Below are 19,776 nucleotides of genomic sequence, written 5' to 3' on the forward strand. Positions count from 1 at the left end.
ATAATATGAAAGATTTTGACTGATATCATTTCATGTTATTTTGTCTTGAATGATTTCATCCGCATTTAACAACTCACTTTATTCTATTGTATTTAATTCACTTCATGTGTGTGGTACACTGCTCTCTTCAATGGCGCATCTTTCGGTGTCCCTTTTTCCTTTTAACGTCACGCTGGTTTCCATAGCTTAGTACAAAAATCAGAAAAACATCAGTATCTCGCGAAAATATAATGTAATCACCACGAAAATAGCACACGGTGTTACAACTGTAGTGTACACCAAACCACCATCTACAAGCAACTTACAGCTGTATGTTTGAGAAGTGAATGCTGTGAAGATGATTGGATTGTCTGACGTGGTCAAGTGGCTTGAAGAATCATTTACCGGACGAATTGTTGGGGGATCATTGACAGAAACATGTGAAGCTGAGAAAGAGATTTCGAGGTAGTTAAATGTTCTTCCTTTCGTTCCTCATAGTCAGAAAGGATAATTTCGATCATAGGTTCAGTATCTAGGGGAAGGACTACGACACACAGTTACAGTCTGCCCTTCTACAGCAACTAGTAGTGTCATACCATCGAGTACTGTGCGTAAAAGGTTTTTGTGAGGATGTTACGACACAGCCAGGTGTAATTCCTTTGTGTCAACCAACTCATCGGAGCTAAATATCAGGAGGCTTACCGAAGAATTCGTTTTATGACTGTTTTAAGCTACGTATAGAAAAAACTATGGTGTGGGATCTATGCAGAGAAAAAACACCTTCCTATCTAAGGCAATACAGGATAATAAGATACATCTACGAGAATGCAACCAACACAGCAGTCATACAAGCGTAAGCCAACTTTCATCTTAGACGCTTCTGTTTAACTGTAAATTTCTGGCATTCCGTAGTTAAAATCCACCTACGGCGTTCCCGACAAATAACTTGCAGTTACTTTTATATTTGTTACATACCCTAAAAGACTATCAGCACTTACTGTGATTTCTAGTTACTAACGTAATGTCTCCTTCTTATGTTGCAGGTTACCACAGCTTGCCGTGTCAGCGAAGTTGTTGTGTCTCCTGATGGTGAGTACGACAGTAAAATACTTCACTTCTTTGAGCAGAATAAGTACATGAATGAAAACAGTCTCGCCAGGTGGTGATGATAAACGAGTCAATGTATATCTAGCTAGGTACGAATGTCAAGGAAGAAATGAAGGAAATGAAGGGTTTTAACGTCTCGTCGACGTTGGGGCAGTCTGAGGCGGAGAACTAGCTGAGATACAGCATGGTCTGCCCCTTATTAAGGTAGTAAAGGAAATATGAGGCGGAGAACTAGCTGAGACGGAACATGGTTTGCCCCCTTATGAGATGAATCAACCGGCGCTCTCCTGAAACAGAATAAGGGAAACTTCAAAGAAAATAAATTAAATCTAATCTTCACCCCTTCATCATTCGAGTCCAGTGTCTGTTAGAGCTGCAATGGATTACTTAAAAAGTTCAAACGTACCCAAAAATTCCCTGTAGAGGTCGCTGTGGCACACATGGTTGACATCTTCCTATGACTTATGACATACGAATTAACGGAAATCGCTAACTACATGGCAGAAAGGAAATAAATGATTACTTTTTCGATACCCCGTTATTGTCTACCATTGCGATGCGTTAAGTTTGAAATTTGGCTCAAAGGTGCCTGCAACCGTTCCTAACGGCGCAAAAGCGTGGCGCCCCTTGACGTTACCCTCGGTTTCGAAGACGCTTAAAACAATTCAAACAACAGGGTGTCGATACTCAGACGTTCATATGACGTGTGAAGTGGGTCAATTATGTCATATTTGCACCAAATATCACCTGAGTTCTGCCAAATTGCGACAGTAGTTTCTGCTCTGGTGTACAGGCTAAAACCACTAGGTACTGTTCATAACCATTGGACGAAATTAGAACGTGATCCAAAGCAGCAAAGGATGCTTATACCCGCAAGTAGGCAACCAATTGAAATACCTCCTATGCCAGTTGCCTATTGCAGGCGCATAGGAGTATTTTGCAGGTTTTCTCTGTGAAGGCACAGTTTCAAAATTTTCAATAAATGTGTGGGGGTGTCACAGAGTGTATTGTCCCGAATTGGGTGGGGATGGAGGGGGGGGCGTGATCTTAGAAGGATCGTCTGCCGTTTTATTCACGAATTTATCAATGCTGCACCTATCCGTGATCACATCACAGGAAGGCATGAAACAGGAGCTCTGAAAAAGCATAAGCATCCGTTCCTGTTTCGGGTCATGTTCTAATTTAGTCGAATGGTTCTGAACGATCCCTAGTGGTTCCACTCTGTACAGCACAGCAAACATTGTGGTCGCACTGCACTCCTAAGGGGCGAGGTCAGTTCAGTGCGGTTGCCAGCCCACGGTATCCTCGCAGGGCCACACTTCTGCTCTATTTCAGGCGACGGTTGTTGGCACCTTTGAGTCAGATTTCAAACTTATGCGTCGCAGTGTAACTTTAACTGTGTTTCGAAGAAATGGTCCTTTAATTGCATTGCGCAGTGTATTTAACTTGCAACCATTAATACATTACGGCTACACAATTTGAGCTATATAATTTAGAAAAGTGATTGTAATTTTCAGTTAATAAGACCCATTTTGGTTATTACCCTGTTAGGCGAAAGAATCATAGAAGAAAAGTAATGGGATACGAATAGTGAAGTGGCACTTCGGAAGCTTATTTATTTCGATTATTGTATCACCTTTCCTAAAACATTTAGAACATTCGGGTAAAAAGGCTGACTACACAGAAACAGAGATAGATAATAGCTATAGGAAGTCCAAAATATTGGCTTGTGTCTTCAAACGTTCCTTCGCAAAGAAAAAATAAGAAATTTACCACCATTCAGTTGTGGAAAATAAAGACGAAGCAATTAGTAGCAGTGATGTTAAAAGCATCTGAAATCCGTGAGTGTCACAATAAGTTTCTATACAAAATTTTCAAATGAATTAACTCGACTGTTTACCGTAACGTAGAGAAGATCTTTTGAGTAGAGAAACATTTTTGGTATTGAGTAAGAGCGTGCGCCACACTTGAGAAAGTCATATTTACCAACAATAACGGCTACACAGACCTAACGGCTTATATCATTCACCTGTATCGGTAGCAGATTGTAAGAACCATGAATAAGTGGAACCTTGGGCATTTTATGTTCCTGGACGTTCTAAAAGCTTTTGATTCAGTATAACACACTTAGAAACTTATGTTCGTACGGGATATCAAACCTCCATGGCGATGTCACTGTAGGAGTAAAACGCTGCATCTTATTCGTCGTTAACCACAGGCGCAGATATCTGACCTGCCCCAGGTAATTATTGTTGCTATTTTATATTAATGGCGTAGCAGAAAGTATAAGTTGCAGCCAGTAGACTATTCACGGGTAATGCAGCTACGGTTGATAGAAACTGTAGTAACATTAGCCTTTGGGCATTTAGTCATATCACACAAACAGCCGGGAGTAACACTGACTAGAAATACGAAGTGGAGCGATCAAATAAACTCAGTCTGCTTAAATTAAATGATATTTAGGGTACTTTTATGGAAGCTACACGTTCCGTGTTCAACAACGCAGTTGTTTACTGTTGCTGGCTCTCTTATAATGAGCGACAACAACTTTTAGACGCAACCAACTAACCACAAAGGCTTCCGCTAAATTAAGGACCTAACTGTCAGACATGTATTAATTTGCTTCCAAGACGTAATACCAACAACATTCTTCGCTGGCACCTATGATTTTAAGCTGTTGGTTGGGTTCATGTATGCAAAGCATTATTGAGATCGTAGTCATGTTATGATCGAAGCACGATTTTTTAGGTAGGACAAACCACAACTACGTGCTACAAAGCACTGTATTGAGACCGTGGGCTTTCTCTATTTACTTGAAAGCATTTCTCTACATACATATAGCCACAAATGAGTGCAAGGAAGCGCTGTATCGTGACCAAATACTCCTTTATAGAGGGTGTCCCAGGTGGAACGGTCAGTATTCAGGGATATGACAGGAACGATCGTTCGAAACAAAACATAACATTTACAATGCAAATCTTAAGAGCTATGAGCACTTCTACATCTTAGATACTGTGAAAAAAATCTCTTTTAGTACAGGCTCGTTGCTTTCTGTGTTTTCAGAGATGGTAGAATGGACATTGAGAGGCGGTAGAATGGACGAACAAGATGGAAAAATGTGCATACATGAAGAGCTATAAGCTCTTGTTCATCTTCGCTACTGTGAAACACATCCCTTCTACTGAACAAGTGCCCATAGCTCGCAAGGTATACACTTTAGTGCCCATGTCTACTTGCCTGTTTTTTCTTGTTTAATCCATACTACCTCCTCCAAAAAATGGAAGCAAAGAGCGTGCAGTAGAAGATATTTGTTTCGCAGTATCGAAGATGAAAAAGTGTTCATAGCTATTAAGCATGCATGTTTAGTTGACTTTTTGCTTCGAATGATTGTTCATGTGATATCCCTGAATACTGACCATTTCCCCTGGGAACCCTGTATAGTTAACATACCTTCTAAACTGGCGGGAATTCATCAGCATAATACATTATATCGTCTCTTACGGATAGAAATGTCCCATATTGGATTTAGTGACCATTCTTAAGTGTTTACTGGAGTTCCCGAGCCACCACGTTGCTTAGACTTGAATACAATTAGTGTTTATGAAATACATTGGAGGATTCATTTTGTGCTTACGAGCATCACGCGCATACTTCGAAGAACATTGGGCAGTTATCAGAGCGTTCCTTGGTATTTCGCGACGCATTTTCTATTCAGTTGGGAGTTATTTCACGGGAGAATGTTGCATTTAATCGAGATAGAGGGATAGTGAATACCCATGCCACAGTATTGTAACAAGCGTACCTTTACCGTACGTTAGTATTAATCAGTAATACACGACAGCATGTGCTGCTAAGGCAGGCCCAGACTCAGAAAACTATGCCAATTCTCTAATTACTGCTGTCGTGCTCTTAGGCCATTTTCCTGTGGACAAATCGAGATCTCATATACAATTTTTAGACCAAAAGCGGTAGATCTATGGTTACTCAATCGGAATGAAAGACGAGATGCTTCCATATACACGTTGCGCAACATTTCGACAGTGCGCACGTTTTTCTGAGACGAGACACCAGCCCATCTCATGCTTCCGCTGGCTATTAAGAGTCCTTTATCGATTTTCAATTCCTTAGTGTTTCTTATTGAAATTAGCTGAAAGGAGAACGTGTTAAATTTTTTTGAAGGTTACCTTATGGAGTGGCAAGTTGTGACTGTAAGGATCACATAAAAAGGCAACACTCGAATCATTGGCCACAAAGCATGATGTAAAACTGGCCGAGACTGCACAAATTCTGTTGCAAAAATAAAACTGTTGTGGACGCTCGACCCAAATATCGAGCGTACACAAACAAGGGCAGCGCGAATGGTCTCGATACAGTGCTTCATTGCACTAATTTGTGGCTTTATCACAGGCTCAGCACAGTGCATAGACGATGTGCCTAGACAGTGTACAAACCACCCTTGAGACAAGTCATGAAGCACCCTTACTGCTGTATGCTAGACTTTACAGTTGTAATAGATTATGGACCATGTGTTAATAATATGTAATGCAGCTACTCTGAAACAATTATGGCACAGGTGTCTACGGATACATAGTACGTTGCGTACTAGGAAACTATTTTGTAAACTTAAGCAATTCGATAGTTTTGTTTAGAAACTTAAAGAAAGTATTTCTCTTTCTCGTTGTTGCTTTCATGTTGTACTACTTCGTAAGAAGGAAGAGCGTAAACTGCCATGTTTCTTTCAGCAAGTGGCTGCTATTCCTAATCGAACGATGCTCTTAAGATTAAATCCTTTAACGTATCCCCCTCAAAATTTTTTCAGAGCTTCATCTTTTAATTGATGTGGCCTCGTGAGGCAGATCTCCACCTAACCCAAAGAATTCTGCTGACGTAATACGGTTCTCTGTTTTAAGACGTGTAATCTCTAAATGTAAAAGGCAATGTACTGACTGACTGACTCATCATCGCCCAGCCCAAATCACTAAGGATAGAAACTTGAAATTTGCAGAAGGTGTTGATCTTATATTGTAGGTGTCAATTAAGAACTGATTTTTCGAAATTCCATCCCTAAGGTGGTGAAATAGGGGATGAAGGGATTTTTTTAATGTGACTATTAAGGCAATTTTGAAGCTAGACCTAGGAAAATCGGTATTTGGTTTCCCAGTCAGAATGTTTCAGCATTTTTAACATACGCATGTCACTGCTTTTGGAAATTCAACCCCTAAGAGGGGTGGAGCGTTTTATGAAAATATGTTATGACGAAAGCATTTTTAAAGCCTAATCTTTGAAAACTGGTGTTTGTCTTCTCGGTTAGAGATGAAAAAATACGTGTTTCAGTGTTTTTGGAAATTGAACCCCTAAGGGGGTGAAACATGGCATGAAGTGTTTATGGAAAAATGAACCCGTAACGGGGTGAGATTTTTTATGAAAATATTACTATGTAAGCATTTTTATGAAAATTTAAATTTGGCTTCTAAGTTGTAAATAAAAAAAATGTGTGTGTCACTGTTTTTGGAAATTCTGCCCCTATTGGGGTGAAACGGTGGATGAAACGTTTATCGAAATCTTTCATTGTGGAAGCATTTTTGAAGCTAAATCTATGAATATTTGTATTTGGCTTCTCTGTTAGAAAAAATACACATGTCTTTGCTTTTGGAAATTCAACTCCTATGAAGGGGGGCGAAACGTTTTGTGACGATTTTCACTGCAAAACAGTTTCTAAGCTAAATATTTAAAAAATAGTGTTTGACTTCTCTGTTAGAGATGGAAAAAACGTGTTTCACTGTTTGGAAATTCAACCCCTAAGGGGGTGAAATAGGGCCAGACTGTTCACTGACTCATCGTTGCTCAGCCTAAACCGCTGAAATTTGGAGAGGGCATAGTTTAAGAAGGGATTGTCCGAAATCCCAGTCCTAACGGGGTGAAATAGTGGATGAAAGGTTTTTTGAAAGTATGTCGTTACTGAGATAATTTTGAAGCTAGAACTACGAAAAACTGTGGAATGAAATAGTGGGTGAAAGTCGTTTTGAAAGTAAATTATTACTAAAGAAGTACTGTAGCATTTTTAAAGCTACATCTATGAAAATTTGTACTTGACTTCACCGTTAGAAATTAAAAAAATACTCCCTAAGGGAGTGAAATAAGGGATGAAAATTTTTAAGAAAATATTTCGTTGCATTAAAAAAAAATTTTAAAGCTAAATCTGTGAAAATAGGTATTTCACTTCTCGGTTAGGTATAAAGAAATATTAGTTTGGAGATGAAAGTTGCTATGGAAATATCTTCACAAGAATGCAAAAGCCATGATAAACAAAAACTTTTTACTCCAGCTACCAAAATCGCTTTTTGGTCAGAAGTATATTCGGGAAAGGGCTTAATTAGCGTGAAAAGCTGGTGTCATAGTTTGTGAACAAAATAAAAATACAGTTAAAAAAAATCTCTGCAGGCCATGGCGGCGGGTGCCAAGTTAGTTTCTATATAAGCAGAATATTTCGCTTTACTGAGTGAAGTAGTAGAGAGTTGGCAAGCGATACTCATGAAAGAAAATATTGTAATGCAAAAAAAGGTCAAATGACTGGTGCCTTGGTCTTACTTTAAGCATATAGGCCCAGGTGAGTGTTAGTACATATAACGCAAGGCTATTGATGAACCTGTCATAAATACTCGCCAAATCCCAGATTTAACCATGCCACTGCCAACGTGGCGCTAAACCATATTAAACATAGTTGTTCAGTGTGAGAGGTTTTAAGCAACTTATATAGCTTAATGTTAAACAGTTATTGGAGGTCGACGAGGATGACGGCTTGCCATGTCTGTTTGTCTGCAGATGGTCATCTGCGGGGCGGTACCATCCGTGGTGCGGTCTGTGCGGCTCTACAATGAATGTTCGCACGGCTACGTGCAGATCGACGCCAATGGGACTGTTCGAGCGGACAATCCATACGAAGACAGGTTGCGTAAGTACGATAATCATTGCACATATCATATTTGGCAAAGGTATTTGCACATTTACCTACCAGGCTGGAAGCGAGATATCACTCTGCGTGGTGGGTGTCAATCAACGCTCACAGAATTTTAGGGGCGCATCACCAGTGAGCTCTCTTGTTTCATTTCATGCGCCTGAAGTACTGAACTACAAAAGAAACCTTCCAGCACCAGATTGAACCTATGCCTGCGAGAGTGGAAACTGTAATCAAGGCTGAGGGTGGGCAAACACCATACTGAATTCCAGCATTACCGATGGAGGGCGCCACGAACTTGTACGTCATTTTCAACCAGGTGTCCGATTACTTTTGATCATATAGTGTATGTCACGCCCGAAGTAGACGGCGTCTTCACTTCTAGAAGCACAACAATTTGTTGTTGGCTGTGACCGTCACTGTGTCTCTCTGCCATTATTCTGATGCTGTATGTGCTGCGAAGCATTGAGGAAAACGCTAGGTACAAGGTTACGCTTCCCTCTCATTATGCTGCGGTCTGCCGTGAATAAGCGATACGCTTGTATTAAGAACTTCATTTGTTAATTCCCGTTTATAACTTGTAGACTTAAGTGATACGAATGCTAAAAACTCCTTGTACAGACAAGTACATGGCCCACCCTTCTTTTACTATCTTCGTCGCGATAGATCGTGAAGGGGACGAAGAAAACTCAGTTTTTGAAAGCATTAATGCGAAATGCTGCATATGACCACGAATACCAGCAAAGTATTAGTAACAAAATATTGCTCCAGTAATTGTTCCAGTAAAAACAGCCTTAGATTTTACATATTCAAGAGCCCGTGTAGACCCAGATTTCTACTGATTCCATCATTCCCTCCCTTTTGGGAGGAGTTAGTATGGACCAAAACAGGAAAAAGTTGTTTACTACGTATGAGCTCTAAAACGCACTGTGAGCACTTGTTCAGTAGAAAGACGTGTTTCACAGTAGCGAAGATGAACAAGTGCTTATAGAACTTAAAGAATCTGTTTTAAAGCCCATGTCCTGCCAGATCATTATTATTGACCATTTCTCCTGTACACCATCTATGTATGGAGCCCACAAGCCCGGAGTACGAAAGGGAGCCAAAATGTGAAGCTTGTGAGAACGACGTAAGTGCGTTGGTCGCATCTGCGACGACAGCGCTACGGGCGGCAGTGACACTGGCCAGGACATCGTAAACCATGCGACCTCGTCAAGCCTGGCGGCAGGCGACAACTTCAGTCACCCACATGAACTATTAAAATTTTTCCAAATTCATGACTTCGTCTCATTAGCATGAGCCACGGACAGGAAACCGATCCTACTTAATAAAGGAACCAGTTGCGTGCAAAATAATGCATACAGTAAGACTGAATGAAGAAGCATCACACATTCTTACAGTTCGCACTATACAGGCAGCTCACACTTACATAGAATATGCAGGCACTGATAGAAAACTAGTGTTAAAATATTTACACACACACACACACACACACACACACACACACACACACACACACACGAGCGCGCGCGTTCTTGACCGAACATATGTACTTAGAGATAGACCAACACCGTATAATCATTGAAAAAGCAAATGTTGCAGCAGTTCTGTGCAGCCCATTGTCGGTGATACAGTGGCCTTAGATACGGGTACCTGCGGCAACAGTGAATCTGTACATCGTGCTGAAAAGTCTGTGATCCTGTTCCTAACAAACAGTCATGCAGGCTGGCAACGGATTACCAAACTTCATATTTGTTGTAAAAGGATTGTAGTACTTCCATGTAGTCTGCAGCACCCGAAGGAAAGGATATTGCGTTCTCTTCTACACAACACCAGAAAGGTGTCTCTGCGATGCGCAGCTACTGAAGATGTCAACACAAACATCAGCAACTAAATTTGAATGTGGGTATTAGAGAGACGACCTGCCTAGGCACTGAATTTATACGAGATTCGTGAAACAAGAGATCGACAAGTAAACTGTTGCGGACTTCTTGGTTTATGTCTTGTTACCGCCCATTCCCACTTCCGGCCTTCCATCATGCGTCTGTATGACATCAGTAATCTGTACTTGAGACTGCAGTCCAGGAGGTATGCCCTGTCGCAGCAGCTTCTTTGGCTAAGTGGTCGAGCGCTTAATTGCCAAGGATTCCACAGTGTGATTTTACTCAAGCGAAATTAACGGAATTCCTTTCTTCCCTCATCGACTTCGATAATCTTGTATACAATGGGTTTTCAGTCAAACAAATGCTAAAATTTTGAAGTATGGTTAATGGAGATAAAGAATCACTGAGTAGGAAATTTCGAGAAGCTGTCATTTCCGAGCCAAAACGAAGGGCTGCAGTTACCGTGACAAGATCTGCAGTCATGACACTTGCTTCTCTTGGTAGTTTCAATAGACCAGACTTCCTGCGAACGTGGTATGCAGTGTGCACTTCTAACAGAGCCACTAGTTTTGGAGCTGTCAGTAGAGATATTTAAATCACTGGTTTCGGAGCCGTCAGTATAGATATACGTACATGTTGATTCAGCTGCCTCTACCCGTGAGTTTTACCCAACCCGCAAAGCCTTCATATACCACGATCAATAAGTTCATGTTCTCTCGCTCGCCATGTGCAAGTTGTTAGTCCTACAGAAAAAAATGAACAGGGCCTTATGTGGCTGGAGGCCACACTTCTCGAATTATTAAAGAAAAATGCGTTTGAAGATCACTTTTGTGCATTTTCCCTGAATAATTCGAAAAGCACGACCTCAGTCGGAAACCTATCCCAGAACAAAATACAACTACTCTAAATTTTCTACAAAAAGGTGCTGCTCATTTTTTCTGTAAGACTAATAGTTGGCGCGTAGCGAGCGAGGGAATATGAAAATCTCACTTGTGGTTTTTGAAGGGGTCAATAGGTTTTATTGGTGCCGACAGCTCAGTCACCCTGTATATTGGATCGGGATACTGCCTTCAAAACTGCTCCTAAGTTTCATTGTTAATGTGAGCTTCAAGGTCGAAGGTAATGTCAGTTATTACGTTCTCATTAAGACAATTTCGGTGGGAATGGGAGGCTAAAACCATTCAGTCTAGTGCTCTAATGATCATCCTTGAAATCTCCGGGGCATTTAAATACGCTTGGGCTAGGGGAGGATGACTTTGATGGTCCAGAAGCGGCCAGTTAATCATTGTATGGTTAGTTTTGAGGCGATCTATATTCCAGAGGTTGACTGTAACAAATTGTGTGAGTTTTACAAATTTAATAAATTCTTTCAGTAATATCGCTACATCACCTCGATGGACTGTACAACTTTGAAAATTCATATAAATTAATTCATAGTGGGAGATGAAGAAGCTTGCACAGGATAGAATAGCATGGAGACCTGCATCAAACCAGTCTCAGGACTGAAGACCACAACAACACAACCTACAGATGTAATTGTAGTGTCAGTTTGTAGGGAAATACATCAAGTTTTGTCTCGTGTAGTTCGCTAGTGCCGAATCGCACCGTAAGGAGCGCTAGCGGCTGTTGCGTTAAAGATGACTGCCTTCACTGGACCCTAGCGTGCTAGCTGTGTGTTTTGATTTGAAGAATCGAAGTCGGCGACAACAGTTCAGTGTAATTTCCGTACCAAGTACGCTAAAGATCCTCCTAGTAGGCCTACAATTTATGAGTAGCATAAATGTTTTGTAGAAAGAGAGTGCTCGGTAAGACATAGGAAATCATCAGGTCGTCCAAGCACATCTGGCGACGTCTTTGAGCGAGTGAGACAACGTTTTGTCTACAGCCCTGCGCCACGCAGGATTAGCCGAGCTGTCTTGGGCGCTGCAGTCATGGACTGTGCGGCTGGTCCTGGCGGAGGTTCGAGTATTCCCTCGGGCATGGGTGTGTGTGTTCGTCCTTAGGATAATTTAGGTTAAGTAGTGTGTAAGCTTAGGGACTGACGACCTTAGCAGTTGAACATTTTGAAGAGCCCTGCGAAAGCGACCCGGCGTGCATCTCGCGAACTGTAAATCCCACACACTACTGATTGGCGTGTGTTGAGAAACCGTTTACATTTGAAACCACACAGATTGACGATCGTACCAGCAACAAAAGACACTGATGAAGTTGCTCACAAGAACTTCTGTGTGGGTATGTTAAATAGTCTTGGACAAAACCATCTTTCCTGACGAGTCGACTTTTCACTTAAGTGGCAAGGTTAACACATACAACTGTAGGATTTGGGGCAGTGAAAATCCACATCAAATATTGCAACATTTTCATGATAGCCCTAAACTGAACGTTCTTCGTGCATTGAGCAAGAACAAATTGTACGGTCCCTTTTTTCTCCGTGGGTGAACCATCAACGGGATACTGTACCTGAATATGTTACAACTATTTTTGATGTCACAGATCGATGAGGATGGCCAAGAACAAAATTTTACTTCATGCAATATGTTGCACCACCCCCACCACCCGGCTGGCTGACGTCAGAGATTTTCTCAGTGACAGCTTTCCAGGTCAATGGATTGGCCGTGATGCGCCAATTGCATGGCCCCCACGTTCCTGAGACCTGACACCACTCGATTTTTTTTTTATGGGATTCATCAACGATATCGTGTTTGTACCTCCTGTGCCGGTTTCTCTACCTGAACTTAGAGCAAGAATTTACGTCGCGAGCAAGTTACACCTGCAATGCTACAGCGAGTTGGGGAAGAAATTGAGTTCCGATGGGATGTGTGCAGTATGACCAACGGAAGTCACATACAACTTCTTTAGTTTAAGGTAAGAAAAGCTTGGTGTGTTTCCCTACAAAATAACACAAAACCCAGCTCTAAAAATTTATATGAATTTTTAAAGTTGTAAAGTCCTTTTTTAAACACTCTGTAAGAGACGCCATCAAAATGATTTACAAGTTATTCCAGAGTAATCTATCATCTATGAGCTACTAAAATTTGTTTCACGAAGGGTAGATGGTACGACTGCATTCTCAGCGAATAGTGCAATCACCTGTGTAAGTCCGAGATCTTAGTGCATATCCTCATGTTCTAATAATTAATTAATAGGAACCCATTACGCAAGTGACTCTGATTTCGTGTAACCACTGGGTTTTACACGCCATCATGTCAGGGATTCAACATGAGGTATAATGGTAGGACATCACTCACACATTCAATAACGTACATTTGCAACCATCACACTATCGGGAATCACGTCCGTAACAACATGACTACCTGCCTACGATGCAAAGAACAGAGCAAATGTACATCGAAAAGCACTTCACATTAGTTCGTAAATCCCTTTTATTAGCAATTTACAATTCATTTTGGTGGAAACATTCTCATACATTTCTTTGTGTGCCACTGCCCGTCACGTACGATGTGACTAACTGGAATATGCCCGAACCCGTCTGCCAGATAATTTCCGCTTAACACATTGCTAATTTGTCACTCTGAAATTATAAGTACAGAGTGTTACAGATAAGTTGGAACTCAACGACTTATTTACAGTATTCGTTATCAGACTCATTTAATACATTTACATACCTTTATGAAAGATGTGGAACTTGTCGTCCATTTTGTAGTAAACACATACCGAATCGACGGCGCACGTTTGCAGGTACGCGTTTCAAGTGGTAATTTTGCTCGTGGAAACCTCCAACGTTCTCGGATTATTGTAGTACACCTCCTTAAGTAGGCACCATAACAAGAAATCCGGGGACGTCATGTCTGCTGAGCGCGGGGGCTACAGATTTGTAGAGATTAAGTGACCATCGAAGAATTCACAAACAGTAAGATACGTTGCACCGTCTTGTCGAAACCAGCAATAACGTTTTCTTACTTCAAGCCTGGCTATAAACTGATTTATTATGTTTGCCTAAACACCTGAAGTAACAGCTTTGCTGAAAAATATTGCTCCAACAATTCGCTGCATACATATGCCAGACTACATTCTAATGTTATTGGGTGAAGTTAACATATCTTTTTAAGTGAAAGTATCCGTCATATCTGAAAAACGTATTTTTAAGCTTATTGTTCACGTCGTTAAGAGTGAATCTCAGGCGACACGCTTTTCTGAACCAAAGGACGCAGTTCTTCAACTACTCGAACTCGGATGGCCGCAACCTCAGACCTTAAGTGGCTCTGTGGCACATTCAATAAGATGCTCCAAGCTGTCAAGACAACCGACGAAGTGTTTTACCAGGAGATCGCAGCAGAGACTGCTGAGCACGCTTCGTAAAGTCAGGTGTTAACACATCAGTGTGACGGCTTCGAGACCTTTCATTAACACTTGCTGTTTCACGGAAACGTTTCAAAATGTCATAAACTGCTTTTCTCTGGAACAGGGACATCAAGGAACTTCTGGAACAACTCAAAGAATTCTTGTAAAATTCTACCGCGAAGTAAACTTCCAATAATGCGACCCTCTGCTATTGCGTGAGCATCGTGGCTGACTGAGTAGCTGCCACGTAACACCGGCACACTTTGTGTAGCGTGGGAATGATCCATTACTACACAACGTTTCCCAAGGTCAACATCACAGAGAAATCGTTGTTACTTTTAAAGAGAAATCATGATTACTTTTGGAACAAACTGACTTTTGTTAATCATCTTATATTTCTCCTGCAAATCAGTAGGTTGGTCGACGCTTACAGTTAATCTTTAGTTTTGGATGTTTAGGATGGCAGCGATACTGTGCGTAAAATCCAGTATGATGCAATGTCATTGAATCCGAAACTACGAACAGGCACTAATTCCTCAGTTGTTAAATCCACATAAAATGGTAATGGGATCAGTGCGAAAGTCCCTAGGAAAATTTATAAATTTATGCTTGAAATTGAGTTGAAAGATGGCGGTTGCAATTGATACATTACATTTTTACATCAAATTATAAATTTAGACAGTGTGATTATTAGTTATATAAATGCTAAGTAGGCGTCTTAGTACTTTAAATGTATAAACAATATGACAGCAAATTAAGCACACAGAGTACTGAAAACTTCTGAATTGACAGTATAGAGCGAAGCGAAGACCCTTCCAGTCACCATGTATTAAGTCTCAGTTGTGAAAAGTTACATCGTTTCGTATGGAAGAAGGACGGAAAGAGAAAGCGAATAAACCGCATCACAGCGCAAGGAGAAGCATCTGATGAACTGTCCCCAGTGCGGGCAGTCATCAGTGATTAGTATGAAATTTTGTCACCCGCACGTACTTGCTATCTTGCGCATCTGTGATTTGTTAACCACAAATACATGAGAGAAACAGCTGCTGTTTGTAGCTGTGTATATCTGATTCCTTAACTGCTGTTACGAAACACGTCTAAAACGAGAAACACATCGATATCGATACATGCTGATAATGACACACGCAAGACTGTCTTGTTTACCAGGGACAGTACTTCGAGAGTGCATGTGGATAACGGAAAGAAAGAACAACAGAGATTATCGTCTACATCTCTTATCAGCACTGCTCCTTTGATAAGGAAGATGTAAGCTAAGTTCTCATCAGACCTGTGTTGTAATTTTCTCAAGATGAATGTTGCTCAAGACGTTAATTTCCTCCTCTTTTTATCTAACAGTTTCTTAATTTGATGGGGGAGAAACTATTATCTCCCATAATATTGTTTCCAGTACTAAGTAAGAATGTTGAGCTACGAAATAATGAATAAATAAAGAGATGGACAGACTATGCCTAGTTTGCCATTTCGATGTTTACTTCCGCAAATTGATAATGTCCACAGTTCTGAATTTATTCAGAATGAAGGCTAAGGGATGCCAACAACAGATGTTGCTTCCAGAAACTATGTCATATTTGTACCTACTTTCAGACTTAACGTCACGTAATATTTCGACGAATTATTGGCGATGACTCCTGCTTTTCATAATAAGAATGATATTTATTCGAACGGCAACGGACTAGCTCTCTACTAAGCGACTCATGACGAAGGAGCTATGCAAATTGGTCTCAAATTGTTGCATTTTCCGTCAATACTGGTGTGTATATCATTGTAAGGTTTAGCGGCCGATGGATGAGTGTATGACGCTATAGGACAATTTCACCGTGAAGCTGGCGAGGGTAGTAAACAGGGGCATGCCGATGCTAAGGCGTAAAGTCTTTACGCATTTCATTCCGTGTATTCAGTTGGACTAAATATGCCTCGTAGACAAGTTCGTGAACAATAAACGCCGATATAAGCATTTGAGAGAACACGCGTAGTTGGGGTCAACGAAGTCGGTTAGGGTAATGGGCAAATCGTTCGACATTTGAATAGCAGCGATGTCACCATTCGAGGATGTTGGCAGGAATGGGTGAACCATGGCCGAGCACAGCGTCAAAAAGGTAGCGGTCGACCTACAGCGTCGACAGAATGCGAGAACCTAGTCGGGCAGGTACACAGCGCCCCGGATTCATCATTACCATAGATCCGACGTGCAACTGGTACTTCAGTGACCACAAGGACCATTAATAGGCGGCTCACAGAAAGATGGCTGAGCTTACGGCACCCTTTGCGCAGATTGCCATTGACCTCTGCACACCGACAAGCCTGTTTGCACTTGTGTCGGGCGCATTAGGTCTGCAATCTCATTGACTGGAGCAGAATTGTCTTCAGCGATGATTCCCGCTTCAAATTCAGCCCCGATGACCAGCGAAGGCCTGTCTGGAGACGCCCTGCACAGCGGTGGCATACCAAACTGACTGTCGCTCGCCATACTGCTGTTCATTAGAAAATGTAAGGCTGTATATGGAAGAGGCAATACTATGCAATTTGATAAAATTGACATTCAAGCCACCTCTTCTACTGAAATTAGTAAAATAATAAATTCACTCAAAAGTAAAAGCTCGCGTAGGTTGGCAGGGATTTCCAACAGAGTATAGGAAACTTGTTCCCAACATTTAAGTAGTATTCTCAGCTACATATGTAATAGCTCACTGAAACAGGGCATTTTTCCGGATAGAGTGAAATATAATATTGTTAGACCATACATAAAAAGGGGATAGGTCTGATGCTAACAATTACCGCCCAATCCCACTTGTGACGGCTTTAGCCAAAATTCTTAAAAAGTTATGTATTCACGAGTAGCTTCACATATTGGTAAAAATGAAACAAAATGTGAGTTCGGTTTTCAGAAAGGCATTTTCAATAGAAAACGCTATATATGCTTTTACTGATCCAATAACAAATGCTTTGAATAACCGAATATCACCGTTCGGAATTTTTTGTGATCACTCAAAGGCTGTGTGAATTATGAAATTCTTCTAGATAAGCTTAAGTATTGTGGTATGAGTGGGACGGTTTAAATCGTATTTAAGTGGAAGAGTGCGGAAGGTTGAAATTAACTGTACAGATTGTCTGAAAAAATCAGTCGAGTCCCCTAATGGGGAAGTATCAAGAATTAGGTTCCACAGGATACAGTCATGGGTCCCCTTATTATTCTTAATATATGACTTGCCACTCTATATTTATGAGGATGCAAAGTTAGTTTTTTGCTTTTGATACAAGTATAATAATCACATCCAATAAACAAGAATTCACGGAGGAAATGGTAAATATCGCCTTTCATAAAATTATTAAGTCGTTCTTTGCAAATAGACTCTCGCAAAATTTTCAGAAAACACAGTATATGCAGTTCTGCACAGTAAATGGGATAACACCGTCGATAAATGTAGACTTTCAACAGAAGTCTGTTCTTAATGCAGAGTATTCAAAATTTATGGGTGTGTACACAGATGAGGAATTGAACTGGAAGAAACACGTTGACGATATGCCGAAACGTTTAGGTTCAGGTACTTAGCTATTAGGGTTATTGCAAATTTTTGTGATAAATAGATCAGTAAATTAGCCTACTATGCTTATTTTTATTCACTGATTTAATGTGGCATTATATTTTGGGGTAATTCATCATTAAAAGAAAAAGTATTCAGTGTACAGAAGCGTGTAATCAGAACAATAGTTGGGGCCCACCCAAGATCACCTTGCAGACATTTATTTAAGGAACTTGGGATATTCACAGTACCTTTGCAATACATAGATTCACTTATGAAATTTGTTATTAATAACCCATCACAATAAAAAATGTAGCAAAGTGCATAGCTACAACACCAGAAGACAGGGTGGTAAACAGTATTCTGGGTTAAATCTGACTTTCGCACAGAAAAGAGTGAATTATGCTGTCTGCTCATTAGATGAATTTTTAGATATGAAAGAGTAATTGTATGTGTGTGTACGAGCGTGCGCCTCTCTCTCTCTCTCTCTCTCTCTCTCTCTCTCTCTCTCTGTGTGTGTGTGTGTGTGTGTGTGTGTGTGTGTGTGTTGTAACGAAAAGTTACGGATACGTTTCTCATCATTACAAAATGTCGTATTCATGATCTGTGGAACAAGTATTAATGTAACGCAGCACGGCAGTACGTCGACGATATTCTACGCCTCGTTTTGTTGCCGTTCATGGCAAGCCATGCGGCGCTTACATTTCAGCAAGACAGTGATGGCCCGCACACGGCAAGAGTTACTACTGCTTTTCTTCGGCTTGCCAAACCCTTCCTTGGCCAGCAAGGACGTCACAATCCTGTAGGTGGAGACGATTCTCCCCATGGATGCACTGGCAGGGCAAGAAATGGGGCACTAGTAAAGTAGTTGTAAGAATGAGTTACTGTTCTAAATAAATTAATCACAGGAATTTAAACTGAACTACTTAATCGTCAATATAGAAAAACAATCATACCCACTAGGTTACTATTTTATCAAAAGGGTCCAGACATCCATTACCGGACATTAATGTGGGGTGAGCACACCTTTCGTCTTTATGAAGGTTTGAAGTATGTTGGTGACACTTTCAGTGTGGTACCTGAATGTCTGTGTCGGGATAGCATTCTTCCATAACACGCGAAACCAGAGAAGGTAGTGACGTTCTTAACTCATCCCAAAGGAGTACCACAAGGTTTTTCTCGGGATTCTGGGTAGGTCAGTCCATTTCAAGAATATTACTGTCCACGAACCATAGCGTCAATGATGCTACTTTACAACAGGGTGAATTGTCATGCTGGTCCACAAACCATTGCCTCGAGGATACTACTTTGCAGGAGGGTACATAGTCTCGCTGATACTACCATTGTCTCCGAACTGTTCCTCTACTGTAGAATGTGTTTATAGTCTTCCACATTCAGGGTGTTCTTAAGCACACCAACCACGAAAGACACCCCTATATCGTACCACTTCCTACTCTGCACTTCACTGTCGGCACTACATATAATGACAGATAACGTTCTCCAGACATCACCAAACCTGATCCCTTATATCAGATTACCACAGGCTGAGGAGCTGCTTTATTTTTATTCCCCTACGCAGAGTCATTGCTCTACCTAGATTTCTGGTAGCACATTGGAGTGATTCCTTCCGCTGATTCCAAATGACTTACAACCACCCTTCGCAGTGCTCGATTATGCAGTTCGTCAATGCACGAGGTCTGCCTCATCTTGGTTTAGCTGTGGTTGTTCCTTCGCATTTCCATTTCACAATCACGTCACTAATAGTCTACTTTGGCAGCTTTAGAAGGATTGACATGTCCCTGATGGATTTGTTACTCAGATGACATCCAATCATTATTCCACCTAGTCACTGAGCTTTCTGCCGGTCAGAGTGGCCGAGCGGTTCTAGGCACTACAGCCAGGAACCGCACGACCGCTACGGTCGCAGGTTCGAATCCTGCCTCGGGCATGGATGTGTGTGATGTTCTTAGGTTAGTTAGGTTTAAGTAGTTCTAAGTTCTAGAGGACT

The 19,776-nt window shown here is 41.1% G+C and overlaps 1 protein-coding gene across 1 annotated transcript in view; it reads left to right on the plus strand.

Annotated features, from left to right (window-relative positions):
• The window catches only part of LOC124794819 (fibroblast growth factor 8-like), a 164,999-nt gene that overhangs the window by 125,222 nt on the left and 20,001 nt on the right, over positions 1 to 19,776 (plus strand). The window contains exons 2-3 of the mRNA XM_047258481.1: positions 1,023 to 1,068; positions 7,909 to 8,038. Of these exons, the coding sequence (XP_047114437.1) occupies positions 1,023 to 1,068; positions 7,909 to 8,038 (176 nt within the window). The remainder of the gene's footprint in view (positions 1 to 1,022; positions 1,069 to 7,908; positions 8,039 to 19,776) is intronic.

The sequence above is a fragment of the Schistocerca piceifrons genome, chromosome 1, assembly GCF_021461385.2.
Source record: "Schistocerca piceifrons isolate TAMUIC-IGC-003096 chromosome 1, iqSchPice1.1, whole genome shotgun sequence".
Classification (NCBI taxonomy): Eukaryota; Metazoa; Arthropoda; class Insecta; order Orthoptera; family Acrididae; genus Schistocerca; species Schistocerca piceifrons.